This window comes from Haliotis rufescens, unplaced genomic scaffold, assembly GCF_023055435.1.
Source record: "Haliotis rufescens isolate VD_foot unplaced genomic scaffold, xgHalRufe1.0.p SCAF_12, whole genome shotgun sequence".
Classification (NCBI taxonomy): domain Eukaryota; kingdom Metazoa; phylum Mollusca; class Gastropoda; order Lepetellida; family Haliotidae; genus Haliotis; species Haliotis rufescens.
The window spans coordinates 36093839-36108963 of NW_025963802.1; the positions used below are offsets into that span (position 1 = coordinate 36093839).

At 43.7% G+C, this 15125-nt stretch overlaps 1 protein-coding gene across 2 annotated transcripts; it reads left to right on the forward strand.

The window, feature by feature from the left end:
- Positions 1 to 1304: 1304 nt before the first annotated feature.
- LOC124136590 lies at positions 1305 to 12193 on the forward strand. 2 transcript variants are annotated; one of them, XM_046502555.2, is made up of 7 exons: positions 1305 to 1811; positions 2481 to 3534; positions 5319 to 5375; positions 8386 to 8505; positions 9104 to 9872; positions 10517 to 10686; positions 11124 to 12193. In XM_046502555.2, the coding sequence occupies exons 2-7, from the start codon at positions 3516 to 3518 to the stop codon at positions 12041 to 12043; spliced, it is 2055 nt and encodes a 684-aa protein (XP_046358511.2). In that variant the 5' UTR covers positions 1305 to 1811; positions 2481 to 3515; the 3' UTR covers positions 12044 to 12193. The 2 variants fall into 2 exon arrangements, with proteins under 2 accessions (XP_046358511.2, XP_046358512.2); XM_046502556.2 differs by lacking the exons at positions 1305 to 1811; positions 2481 to 3534 and adding an exon at positions 4400 to 4523.
- The last annotated feature ends 2932 nt before the right edge of the window (positions 12194 to 15125 follow it).

Consider the following 15125-nt stretch of genomic DNA (forward strand, 5'->3'; position numbering starts at 1 on the left):
TTATAGTCAGTTAACTCACTTGCCTCGGGAAGATGATTCTAACCCGGATCTTCACTGGGGGTCTCATAATCAAATACCGCCTGAGTACACGAGGTATGCATCACGGTTTGTCCACGTGGCTGGTATCCGTGTCACGGTTAACCAAACTAGCTGGAAATAAATAGAAACAAAGATGTCTTTGTTTCACATCCTCTAACATAGGGATTGCAATTGTAACAACCATCTACTCCGTGCTGCTGAAGGCGCATATGTCCGCCAAACAGCGAAAACACCCCTGGTCACGTGGCATTCCAGTGACATCTCATTGTTTCATAAATAAAACGACAAACCCCTTTCCATATCCAATAGAAATATCTGCATAAAGCAGAGGTGATTGTACCATTCCGACTGTATCATGATCATGTGTTTATGAATCACTATCAAATAGTGATTATAACAGGTGTTCGCGCAAAGATGAGCGTATCCCGCCACACCGGTGAAACTTTAAGAAAGCAATGTTAATGCGAGATCCTACGTAGAATGACACAATGGAGCGGAGATGTCTGTGGGAGACAGGTTATTATTCGGCCACGCGTATTTTTCTGGGAAAGCAGGAGTAGAACAAATGTTTTATTAATAACACATTGTTTATTAACATCCCATTGTTTTATTAATAACACATTGTTTTTTAACATCCTGTTGTTTTATTAATAACACATTGTTTTTTAACATCCCATTGTTTTATTAATAAGACATTGTCTACTAACATGTCATTGTTTTATTGATAACACATTGTTTATTAACATCCCATTGTTTTATTAATAACACATTGTTTTAGAAAAATAATTTGTTCCCAAAAACGTGAAAATTAAGAATTCTTCCTCAGGGATTTAATTTGTTTTGTGACTCTGAATAACCTGGTCCGGCCCCTCCCCCCAGAAATATAATGGACGATCCCTACAGCGTTACAGGAAGATTGTTGTTTACTATTGGTGATTATCTGTGCAGAAGGACGAGGCAAACGGTCCGACAAAATCTCACATGTGATATTTTCGTACACTAGTGATCTGCTGCTCTATACTGCATGTTTGGAGAGATAGCAGTTTGTGCTGTCCTCGAACCAGAGTTATGAAAGGGATGCAAAAACGCGTCTGCAACAAGACCTGGCGTACGTCCTACATTAACTTGCTTGCACAAAAGGCATGCGACGGATGTAATTTGATGCCCGGTGGCCGCTTCGTTACGCTTTCATTACAATGCATGTCTTGGTTTTTTTTCTAGTTAACTGATACTTTATGTAGTTAAAGTGTGGGGTTTTCGTGTACGCATTCGGCGTCTTGAAATACATACAATCTAGATAGAAGTGGTTGAGTCCTAGTCTTTGCTTGTTGTCACGAATGGAACCTTTGAAAGCTCACAAACGCAATCGTTATTCGGGAACTGTGGTGTTTCGATTGGTTACTGAGTATTTCTCTCAACAGAAGAATGTCAGGGAAGAGACTACATACATGACCTCTGACCTGGAAGGGGTCAGCTAAACGTCGTGTCAGACCAGTTCATGGCTGTTACCTCTTTAAATGGCTTCGGACAATTGCCAGTTCCAGCAAGTGTGACAGCTTATTACACAGGGAAAATACCCAAATATCTTAACTGGACACGGAGCAGAGTCTCCCTTTAACTAGCCGCTGACCTCTGTGACCTTTGTGTTTGCAGGTTCCTGTGATCAGTGTGAGGAAGTGTTGGGCAAGGTGAAGGACAGGAGTCAGGAGTCGTCCTTCCTGTGTATGGACATTGCAGTCACCGTCCTCAACAACAAACCATACAAGAAAAAGGTTTTATACTTATATACCTATAGTGAGTGAGTGAGTATGGTTTTACGCCGCTTTTAGCAATATTCCAGCAATATCACGACGGGGGACACCAGAAATGGGCTTAGCACATTGTACCCATGTCGGGAATCGAACCCGGGTCTTCGGCGTGACGAGCGAACGCTTTAACCATAGTGTTAGATCGGAATGATACAGTGATGACACAACTGTGTTTTATGTCATGCCATGTCAGTATTCGGCTACGCTCAGCTTCCATGCTGAGCACCCCGATCAAGACTAACGTCTAACGGCCTTCCCACAAGCAACCTACCTCACTTACGTCACATATACAAGCACACGGAAAATTACTTACCAGCAAACAAATAACATATGATTGAACGCTATCAATCGATGTGCGTCGCCATCTTGATTAAAGTCAAGCTCTCGCGGGATCTCGTTTATATTTATTAACTAACTTTGACAAAATCTTTCGACTGAACTGTCCATTGATTTGCTTGGTGTTTGTAGTAAGTGTTTCATCGCAATATAACATCAATCTAATGCCAGTATGTCGGATTCAGACTCGATTGGCTACACCTGCCGTGATATAGCCGGCGCACTGCTCACTGTGGCGTGAAACACGGCTCATGTAGATTGTCCCCCTTCATTCCCTTGACCTTTATATTCAACCAGGTGAAAGAGGAGAGGAAAAGAGAGAGGGTGAACAAGTTGGAGGAACTTGTCAAGAAGGTGACTGCACTGAGGAACTCAAAGGGAGGCATCCTGCTCGTGCACATCACAGGACTTGATAGAGGAGACAGGTTTCTGGGATACTTTGACGAATTTGTGGATGAGAAGTTAAATAAGCTGATCGAAGACGGGAAACAGTTTGTTGATACCTACAGTCGTGTGTGGTTGTCCGATGAACTGGAATTCGCTGCAGCGAACAGTTTCGTGTGTCTGACGGTAAAATCATCCTCAAGTATATCCACCACCGACTTCAAGACAAAGATTCCTTTGGACAGTGCGATCGAGAATCCTTCAACTACAAACATCCTCTCCCTTCTAGCCCAAAGAAGGAAGTTCTCGGACAGAGACCCTCAGATCCGAGGTAATCTCCAAAACCTCGCTCAGCTCAACGAGAGCAGGAACGTACAACTCAAAGCATTCTTGGTGGAAACCAAAAAACGCGAGGAACTTCTGAAGAACGTTAGTTCGTTGTGTGATTACATCTGGAGGGACCTGAGGCTCCGTGAGTACATCAGTGCCTTTACCAAGGTGGAATCGGGGGGATCATTTTTTCTTGGAATCGAAGAAAAGGAATTGGGATCCAAACATGGAGACTATTTTACGAAGATCGTGCAAGTCCACGGCGTTCCTCTGCCAGTGAATGTCCATGGTCCTCTGAAAGACAGGATTGTCGACGTTGTGAATCAGAATCTTCTTATCTGTAATTACGACGGAGAAAAGATTCAAATCCCAAACAATTTCGTGGAGATTGTTTTCCACAACGCCAGTGAGTACACTCGGAACAACAGAGCAAACACCGACGTCGACGTCTACGTCGTCGAAGTCTCCGTCAAGCAGACTACTGGGATCGTGTTTTACGAGAACTCGGGTCCCAAGTCGTTTCTGCTGGATAAGAACGGAATTGTCCCTGTGGACGGGAAGAGGTGGTTCAGGATGATCAGAAAACTCACAGACATTTTCAAAGAAAAGAAGTAGAAGATGGAAGGATGTGGTCCAGGTAAGTACCGTCCGCATACAGTGAAACCTCGTCAGTCCGACCCTGTTAATCCGGACAACTAACAATCCGGACAACTGAATCTTGGGATGCGTTCATTTATACAAAGTTACAGCATCCATAACCTTCATTCATTAATAACAAAAACCTGTTGGTCGGGACTATTTAACTTGGAACGCTACTGTCCGTTGTAACGAGGTTACACTGTACTTATTTCTATTACCGTGTTACTCATGATCAGTGTTCTAAGGCGCTTGTCAGAGTTGCGTCCCTTAATCGTGTCAGGATTAGCTGGTCGTGGGTTCGAGTCCAAAATTCGTGCCGATTATGCGTGCGCATCCTGGTAGGTTTCACAGACAAATGTTACTTTGTGGCTTTTCTCCGTGATGTTCCTGAAACATTGTTCACGGTGCCGTTAAATCAACTCACGCTTTCCAACATAAATCAGAAGTCAACGTATTCTTTACAGGCACAGGGGGCACGGGTGGCCCAGTCGCCTAAGGCCCAGCGATCGCTGTGCGGAGTTGCGTCCCTTGGGCACGCCAGAAACCTATGCTTGTGGGTTGGAATCCCGGTTCGCCTCGAACATGTTTCTAGGTTTGTCAGCACCATACCCGTGCTCGTGGGTTTCACCGAAGTTGTGAAACGACTGAGATCTGCATCATGTCGGTGCATCATGTTTAAGTATTCGTAGCGTTCTACTTAAGACTTTCCTCACACATCAAGAGGACACGCCGTGTTAAAACTGAAATACCGTTCAATGCGGCTTTAAACCAACACCCGGCCCACTCGCTTTTCGAACATGTTTTCCTCGTTAAACATATCCCCCGGTGACGTGATCATAGCATGAACACTGCTTCCTCCTTGCGAACACTCCCGCTGGGGCTAGGGTTACAATCACGTGGCGGTAATTCAGGCAAGTCTTTAGTGTCGTGTCTCGTGTAGGTAAGCGTCACATTGGCTCCACTGACAAACACGCCGAAAGCTCCATGGTAGGACCATTTCTACTTATTTATCTACGTTGTCAACTGAAAAAGACTCACGGAAAGAGTAAAATGATCGTAAAATATATACTACTCAAAAGAAGTTAAGGACCTCCCGATTCTTTCATGTTACTATATTTAATATGTCATGCCATGACAGATTTATTATTGTAATGTGAAAGAATCGGGTGATCCTTAACTTATTTTGAGTAGTATAGTTGTTTCACTATAGCCGCTGCGTGGCTGATATTATGTCGTTAAATGTGAACACGCGGTGTTTCTTGAATATTACTATAAGATTTTACTCACAGTTGTCATTGTGATAATGTTTAACTTATTATTTTGCCGTAAAAGGTGACTATGCTTGTCGTAAAAGGTGACTATGCTTGTCGTAAAAGGTGACTATGCTTGCCATAAAAGGTGACTATGCTTGTCGTAAAAGGCGACAGACGGGATCGGGTGGTCAGGCTCGCTGACTTGGTTGATGCATGTCATCGATCCCAGTTGCGTGGATCGATGGTCATGATATTAATCACTGGATTGTCTGGTCCAGACTCGATTATTTACAGACCGCCGTCATATAGCTGGAATATTGCTGAGTGCGGCGTTAAACAACAAACCAACAACAACCAATCATATTTTGATTGACCGTTTTGATTTTAACAGTGGTTTAAGTGATGAGTTTAACATTACTTTATTGACGATTGTTACCATGCGTTCTTTTGCGAGTGTATAACCAAAGTTTTTACGACTGTTACAATTATGTTCTTGGTGGTTGTTACCATGGTTACATGTTTGTTCCAGTGACGCAGGACGCTGGGGACGACGTCGTGGACGCTGGATTCATCGTCGACATGACGGGTAAGTCTAGCGGTGAAAAGGTATACGTGGTCTTAACGCCGGCTGCAGGGTATTCACAAAATGGATGACCACGGGACCTGATTCCACAACGTCGTTAACGTCGGCGGTCGTTCAACGTCGTCATAACTTGCGTTGTTTTACGTTTGATCACTTTACGGCGAAACCTCCGTTCCTAGTGGAATCCATCCTCGATTCTCCATTCTTTAATGAGAAATATCCTGGATTCATTCGCCACCCAAGCTCCGTTTTTGAAATTATGTCACAAACTCCACTTCTGGCATATTTTTGCGACAGTTTGTAGCGTCGTTGTTAGAATTGATCCCCAGCAACCCATGCTTGTTGTCAGAGGCGACTAACGGGATCGGGAGGTCAGGCTGGTTGACTACGTTGAGTCATGCCATCGTATCCCAGTTGCTTGGATCGATGCTCATGATGTCCATCACTGGATTGTCATGATCCAGTCTCGATTAATTACAGACCGCCGTCATATAGCTGGAATATAGTGAGGCGGTAAACAACAAACAAACAAAAAAACAAAGGTCTACAGCAGGACGATGTCCTGATGAAGCCCGGCCCGTTCCCTGACTGACGTACAGTAAACTACGTTTATAACGAACTCGCTTATAACGAACTGACGGATATAACGAACTTACTTTTTGGTCCCGACTATTTTCTGTAGTTATGCTGTATATATGCTTATAACGAACTACGGTTATAACGAACTAAAATTAGTGGTCCCTTTGAGTTCGTTATAACCGTAGTTTACTGTGTATGTAAGCAACACCTATCTGTCTGCAATACCAGGGCGCCAGCTCCGTCTGGTCTGGTCAGCGTCTGTACCATCACAAAGCGATGGGAGTGTTTTCATCATATGGAAGTGGTGCTTAACTCCAGACATACAAAGCGAGATCTAAACTTGAATGTCCGTGTTTCTCACTGGTTGTAAATATTCCACTTAGTGGCCCCTCCCTTGCCAAGCGTAAAGAAATGGGGACCTTAAGGCTTAGGAGTCATGTCAGTAAGTCTGTCAGGGCCAGACAAACTAGTAGTTGATATACGCAGTCGTCCGATGACACACGATCCACCAAGTGACCGAGCCAGACCACCCGATCCATTTAGTCGCCTCTTACTACCAGCATAGTTTAGGGGCCGACCATTTGATACTCTACAGGTGACCTGTGATATTATATAAAATTTTTTAATAATTATGGTTCACATTATTGCAGAATCTTTTTTGTCTGCTACCAAAATTATATTGCTGCAATGTGTTTTTCAGAAGAAAAAAAATTGGGTTTTGCAGCTGTAGCTGAATACAATATCCCCCCCCCCCCCCCCCCAAGAACATCAAATGTCCGGTCCTTTACTGGGACCTCGTCTATCCTGGAATCACTACGGGGCCTCGAGTCTTCATGTGTTAAAGTATGAGTACAGGGATAGAATTCAGATGATACCAAAGGACACGTCCCTGACTAGAGTGGATAACGTTTGAATCCGAATTCATTCATATTCTTGCTGGAAAGGTCACAAGTTTAATCGCGTTGAGGTGTAATTTCCATTATCCGTCTTTGTCACTATGGACGTGTTGTCTCGTTCCCGCGATGTCGTGCTGGACTGAAACACGCTGGTGACGTTGTAACGTCTCTGCATTTTGTACTCTGCGGTGGAAGGTCACGGAGATCAGGTAGTCACGTGTTATCTCAAGTGTCGTTATAAGGAAAACTTTGAATTTGAAAAGTCCGTTTGTGAGATCAATCAGCAGATAAAATTGGTCCGTAAGTACGTTGACAGTCCTGCACTGAATAACACGGAAGTAGTTGACCTGGTAATATCACAAGAGAATCCACGGAGTGAGTCCGAGTAACTATTTAGAGATCTTAACATCGCCCGAGGTCTTCTGAATGACCAAACTGTCGCCCGATGGCCGCTGAATCGATACAGAAGCTATCTCCGTATTTGGTTTACACAAGCGACTGCTGTGTACATAAAGGTACATTAGGCGTGGCCACTCACTTGACACTGTGACCAAACACGTCTGACGGCTTACCTATGCACCAATATCTTACAAAAGTAAGATTTGTAAATCTGATATAAATGGTGACGTCATTACTCTGATCTTCTGTGGTGTTTTCTTTTTCCGTGTTTTCCCGTATGTCACACGTTTTCGTGGTTTCCCAGGGCGTAGGAACTGTTATTTCAGACTTAATACGGAAGTTTTAATAATATGATTACGCTTTTCCAAACAGTGTTTATAACAGACAGACGTATGTTGGAGACAGATATTAACAGCAGTGTCTATCCATTTGAGAAGAATTTGATTTGATGATAATTTTAAAATGGGACCTGCCGTTATTAATATAGGTATGCCGTACTGATATTAATATAGGTACTGCCGTTGGTACTGATATATTGGAGATGTGTTGACTGTGTAGACTAGCATGCCTCCACCAGATAGCCTCCACCAGATAGTGAGTGAGCGAGTATGGTTTTACGCCGCTTTTAGCAATATTCCAGCAATATCACGGCGGGGGACACCAGAAATGGGCTTCACACATTGTACCCATGTCGGGAATCGAACCCGGGTCTTCGGCGTGACGAGCGAACGCCCACCAGATAGTGACATAGATATGAAGACAAAAGGATTTGTTTGTTTGTTTGATTGTTGTTTAACGCCGCACTCGGCAATATTCCAGATATATGACGGCGGTCTGTTAATGATTGAGTCTGGACAACACAATCCAGTGACTGACATCATGAGCATCGATCTACGAAATTGGGATACGATGAAATGCATCAACTACGTCAGGGAGCCTGACCACCCGATCCCGTCAGTCGCCCCTTACGACAAGCATGGGTTGCTGAAGACAAATTCTAACCCGGATCTTCACGGTTGGAGACATTTGAAAAAATGACACTTCACGAAACGTTATTGTGTTTCGCTTTGTAGTTAAGGGTGGTATTGGGGTACAGTTGTTGAGATAAATGTCCTTACACTCCACCCCTTTCATTTCAGCCCGGGTACAGGAGGGGAATTGTCGCGCTTTCGAGCTTCCCAGCAACGACCCGTTTCTGCCGAAGCTGCACCAGATTGGAAACTCCCTCGACGACATTGCCAGTCACTTAACGCCCAAAGGTCACTCACTCACTCACTCACTCACTCAACCCACGCTTGCCGTGAAAGGCGACTATGCTTGTCGTAAAAGGCGACTAACGGGATCGGGTGGTCAGGCTCGCTGACTTGGTTGATGCGTGTCATCGGTCCCAATTGCGTAGATCGATGCTCATGATATCAATCACTGGATTGTCTGGTCTAGACTCGATTATTTACAGACCGCCGTCATATAGCTCGAATATTGCTGAGTGCGGCGTAAAACACCAAACAAACAAACACTCACTCACTCAATCTCTCACTTACTCACTCAATCTCACTCACCCACTCACTCACTCGATCACACACTCACTTACTCATCCAATCTCTTACTCACTCACACATAATATTATACGATGTCTTCAGTAAAATTTTTATATTTTTTTATGTCACCTTGGCAACTGCAAAAGTAGAGACGTTATCTCTCTGCTCTGGTTTGATTCTCAAGTATAAAGTTGTAAATCTGATATTTCTTTTCACTTTTGCCAGTCATAATCACCACGTGGGTAAAAAGAATGAATCATTTTTTGGCGTAACCCACCTGTAAAAGTGCTAATGACATCTACTTCCATGAACGTTGCAGGCGGTGTGAGCTTTTACCCCCGGAATATGGGCAAGAATCCCTCTACACTGGTGAAGAGCCTGTGCTCCCGGATAGAAGAGAAATACACCTCAGATGAACAGAGTTTGGTGTATCTTGCTAACTCCCTCTCTGTCACCATCAATATCCCCATACAAAAGGTGCCCCAGCAAGTCGTCTGTGACGTGTGTATCGTGTCACAAAGCGCGCCTGTCGTTGTCATGACGCTCGTCGGGAAAAATTCGGAAGCACCCGAGCTCGTTGACTATAACCTCCAGATTACCAAGGGCTTCGTGTCTCAGGTCCGTAACTTTACCGACGAACACTTCAGTGCCCTGTATGGTGTTCTTCAGGAGAGTGACCTCGCGTCTGAGGCCTCCTTTCAGACTGCCATTGAGAGAATTCGGTCCCATTCATCCTCTTTCTGTATCCCCGACTCGTTAAGCATGAACGAAGAGAAATTTAGGGACATTGTAAAAGCCCTAGCGGCTTCAGTAGCGGTATCCAAGGCATTACAGGTGATCAAGTCCCCCGCACCGGAAGCTGTGGATGAGGCAGACTTTGAGGACGAAGAGGAGGGGGGTCTGTGGTTACTTACAAAGGATCAGTTTGTGCTGCTGACGGAGAATATCGACACCTCTGGAATGGTAGTGGTGTGGGCATCCACACATACGGGTTCCAGCACTCTCCTCATGGAAGTCGCGAGCAGGCTTCAACAAAGCGGGAACACCCTGCTGGTGTCAGGGTCAAAGGCTGTATGCGAATCTGCAAGGTGAGTACCGACAGTTTTATGACTCCACAGACTTGTGTCAAACCTTTTTTTATTTATTTATTTATTTATTTATTTATTTATTTATTTATTTATTTATTTATTTATTTATTTATTTATTTATTTATTTATTTATTTATTTATTTATTTATTTATTTATTTATTTATTTATTTATTTATTTATTTATTTATTTATTTATTTATTTATTTATTTATTTATTTATTTATTTATTTATTTATTTATTTATTTATTTATTTATTTATTTATTTATTTATTTATTTATTTATTTATTTATTTATTTATTTATTTATTTATTTATTTATTTATTTATTTATTTATTTATTTATTTATTTATTTATTTATTTATTTATTTATTTATTTATTTATTTATACCCGGATTACAACAGGCCCCCAGCAAGCCATTCCTAAATTTGATGGAGTGTGTGTCATGCTCTGTGACTACCTCGTGGTACTTGGCTCCTAATTCCAATCCCTGAATTGCCTGTCGTAGACTCAGTATGTTACAGGTCGTCGTTATATAGATTAAATCTTGATGACTTTGAAATAACTACAAAAAAAAAACCGAACAAAATCTGTGTTAAATCCTTAGTGAAATAGATACAGACTACCATTTCTGTTGCTTTAGACACAACCAGGTATGCTACCGGGTGGTGAGCAGCGCTGATTTCCTGCAGCTGCAGGCGAATATCGGCGGGATGCTTGCTGAGTTCGAGCATATCGTTGCAGAGGACATTCCCGAGGTGATGCTACATGGTGCCAGGAATAGTCACGTGTGGCTCTGCATGAAGGTCAAAGGTAACACAACTGGGATGGAATGGAAGCTTCCAATCTTCCTGAATGTATAACTGACTTTGAATATCAATCTAGAAGTTCCAATAATGTGTTGCAGTAAGGCAATAGTTCTATGTAGTACATTTTAAGAAACAAAGTTCAGAATACAATGAGTGAGTGTGAGTTAGTATGTTTTACGCCGCTTTTAGCAATATTCCAGCAACATCACGGCAGGGGACACCAGAAATGGGCTTCACACATTGTACCCATGTCGGGATTCGAACCCGGGTCTTCGGCGTGACGAGCGAACGCTTTAACCACTAGGCTACCCGACCGCCCCTCAAAATACAACAATTCCAGTCAAGAAATATCGGTAGAGTGTACGTCAGTGAATATAACGCCGCATTTGTGTTTTTTTGTACATAGGAACCCATCTTTGACTTAGTATTTCATATGTTCAGAAAACACAACTCCGAAAGGCAACGCCGCGTCTCCGAAATCTCCAGTCTTCGTATCCATGAACGGCCGCCCCCCCTTAAGCCCCACGACAGCAACGGCGGTGGCAGGTAAAGACCCCGTTTACAGAACCACCATCAGCTTCAGCCTCCCTGTGGACACCCATGAACCATGGGTATACGATTTCACCGTCGTCACGGACAATAACAAGAAGGTCATTGTGGCAATAGACCGTCCCAACTGCAGGATCAAATGTTTCTATACAGAAGACGGGGAAATACGTACCAGTTACCTGTCTGTTGACAAAGACACTACGGGGATTACAAACATTGACAACAGGGTTGCCCTCACTGTACCCAAATCACGCCTCATCCGGGTCATCAGCGTCATCCCTGACCTTCACCCTCACAGTATCATTCCTACTCAGAGACGTTACTATGACATCGCGACTTTGGGCTTCCAGAAGATGGCTGTGAGTGCGCCCCTTGATGGCCGGCCTTGTGTCGACATCATTGACTACAGCGGGAACATTCTCAAATCCATCGCCACCTACGACGAGGGTCAGACTTTGTTCAACCATCCTCTCACCGTTCAGACCATCTTCCCGAATAAGGTTCTTGTTTATGATAAACACAACGGCTCCATTGTGTGTGTATCCGAGCGAGGCCAGTTGTTGTTCAGATATATTCACGAGAGGAAACTTGAAAACCCGTGTGGGATGACCGTGACGCCAGCCGGTGACATCTTGGTGGCCGACTCGCGACAACATCGCGTCATCCACATCAACCAAGAGGGGAAGTTCATGAGGAACATTCTGACCCGCCCCAACGGCATGGTCTTCCCCTACCGCGTCTGCTGCGACGGCACGGGTGTGCTTTATGTCGCTACTCATTACAAGGAGGTCAAACTGTACGAGTTTAAGTGATATGTTGCAGCAACGAGGCCCAGTATGCTGTTTGTTTGTTCTTTAACGCCGCACTCAGCAATATTACAGCTTTATGACGGCGCTCTATTAATAATCGAGTTTGGACCAGACAGTGATTGCCACCATGCGCATCGATCTACGCAACTGGAATACGATGGCATGCATCAACCAAGTCAGCGAGCCTGACCACCCGATCCCATTAGTCACCTCTTACGACAAGCATAGTCGCCTTTTAAGGCAAGCATGGGCTGTTGATGACCTATTCTAACCCGGATCTTCACGGGTCCCCAGTATGCATCAGATGAAACTGGGTTTAAGTGACGTGTTGAAACAATGAGACCCATGAAACAGATCAAACTGTTTGAATTTAAGTGATGTGTTATAATAATGATATATAACGTCAACGCCAGAGAATAACCAGTCTCAATTATCCAACGGAACAGACTCCACTTGGCGTAAAAGGCAAATTGGCGGTGAAAATTATACGAATGGACCTTTAAAAATCTCAGGCAAAAAGGGTAAGCATATCGGGCGGACTGAGACTATTCCTGAAAGTGATGAAGCTATGAGAGTTTAAGTGATGTGCTGCAACCGTCAAGCTCGTCATAAAGAGTGACACGGGTGGCGTAGTAGTCTATGACGTCACAATTCGCTCTACAGAAGGTGCGTCCCTTTGACGCACCATGATCTATGACGTGGGTTTGAACCCCAGATTTCACCCGAATGATGTTTCTAGGTTTGTCCACACCACACCTGTGTTCGTGGCTATCACCAAAGCGCTAAACGTCTGTTCCCTGATGGACTTACTATCAAGCTAACACGCTGTGATAGAATTGAAAGACTGAACTAACTCACTCACTTCATGTCACAAGGTCAGACTAGCCGGGATCCTCGCTACATCCGCTGCGTTGCAGTATACAGTAAACTGCGGTTATAACGAACACGCTTATAACGAACTGACGGATATAACGAACTACTTTTTTGGTCCTGACTATTTCCTGTAGTTATGCTGTATATATGCGTATAATGAACTACGGTTAAAACGAACTAAAATAAGTAGTCCCTTTGAGTTCGTTATAACCGTATTTTACTGTACTTGTATGAATCGTATTGATAGAAGGACAAATTGTGTGCATCAAGTATCTTTCGGATCAACATCGCAACTCCGTCACTTTCTACTTTTACTTGTCAGTGATCAATTGTGTCCGGAAAATGCTATTCGTAATCAGTCGCGCGATCCCGGTACGAGGCGGTTGCACGGAAAGGTCCAGTGTTGCCATGTGGATGTCTTAGAAGGATGTGTATTTACACAGGACATATTTATTACCCAACAGTCCGACATCTGAAACCAAAACTGAAAACACTTTATGTGAAACATGTATAATACCGAAGTTACCATTGTTTGCCAATTGTCAGTTACTGAGATTGTACTTCATACGCTATAGCTCTCGTGTCGGCGAGATTTTGACGTGAAGAGCTTTCGTTCATTAATCATTTCCGTTTCCGGTATTTCACATTGTGGTGCAGAATAGATAATTGTACACATTTGTGTAAAACTCTTCATCATTTTGACGATATTACTTGACGTGTGCATATAACGCAATATTTTCCAATCGTTTTCCTGTTAACCCTATTGATCTGACAACGCATGTTACCATGCTACTGAGTGCTCCTAAATCATGTATGATTATATTTGTGTCGTTATTATGTGTGTGATTGACAGCGTGTGTGTTTTACTAAGGGTTGGTGAGATAGGCGAGAGACCGTACATCATTTACATCATGTGCAGAGTTGCTTCCCTTTAAGGATCCGCTAAGCATGGGTTCAGATCCAGATCCCCCCTCACTATGATCGTGAGTGTGTCAGCCTTGCTGCGGCCATCACCAAAAAAAACCCTGCGTCACGTGACCTGCGTGTCTTGGACGTTTCTGAATCGATACAAGCCAGCATGCAGTAGGATAACGGTAATGCTGCTCAGAAAGCGGCGTCAGACCAATTTTACTCACCCATCTTCATCACGCACATCATTTGTCCTCACACTTCCTGCTGTTGCAGTAGACAAGGAATCTGATTCCACATACAGTGTATTTACTAACTTTTGCCCCTGGATGTTATCCATACGATGCGAATGACGCGGAACATACCAATGAAATGCCAGCTTTTACTTTTACGTTCGTGAATGTATTGCTTTCTCAGATGTGCTTTTGTTAGAATTTTGTTGAATATATACTGAACAATAAAAGTTCCTGTGACATTGAATAAGATTTAATGCAAAGTTATGTTTTTTACCAAATCTGAAACAATTTCGGTTTGCAACAGATAAAAGACTCCTGTAAGTGTTCAAATGGTTTAATTTGCCATACTGACTTCAGAAAATGCGTGTTTTCATAAAAAACATGCCTAAATGTCAATTTACAAATCAATAGCGTGTGTGTCCACCTCTGGTTGCGATGCAAGCAACACATCTTTGTCTCATGGAATGGACCAGGCGTCGCACAAAGTCCTGTGGGATATCTGTCCATATCTGCTGGATCATGTTTCGAAGTTCCTTGAGTGTCTGTGGAACACGTGGTTGACGTCGAAGGCGCCGATCCATCTCACCCCACATGTGCTCGATTGGTAATAGATCAGGGGAGCGAGCCGGCCAGGGGATGACATTCACGTTGTTTTGTTGAAGGGAATCCTGAACAAGTCGAGCAATATAGGCCGGGCAGTGTCATGTTGAAAGGTAATGCCTGGGCCATGACGACGCAAAAACGGTAGAACAACAGGGCCGATGATCTCGTCGCGGTAGCGCTGTCCATTGAGATTTCCCTCTACCACTATCAAACAGGTCCCCTGTCTTGCTGTAATCCAACCCTAACGCTGTCGCCCCCGCTTCTTCCATGACACAATGATTGACGTAACGTTCACCTCGACGTCGGTACACTCGAATCCGTCCATTGCTGTGGCTGAGGTGAAAACAAGCTCGTCAGTGAATAGAACTTGTCCCCACTGCATGGCCGTCCAGCGTATACGCTGTCTGCACCACTGTAGATGTGCTTGGCGGTGGTTTCCTGTCAAAATGTGATGTCTGGCGGGT

Coding starts and splice junctions, on each gene's coding strand:
- LOC124136590 (XM_046502555.2), top strand. Junction 5,376..8,385: donor ATTCATCGTCGACATGACGG/GTAAGTCTAGCG, acceptor CTTTCATTTCAG/CCCGGGTACAGGAGGGGAAT. Junction 10,687..11,123: donor GCTCTGCATGAAGGTCAAAG/GTAACACAACTG, acceptor TCATATGTTCAG/AAAACACAACTCCGAAAGGC.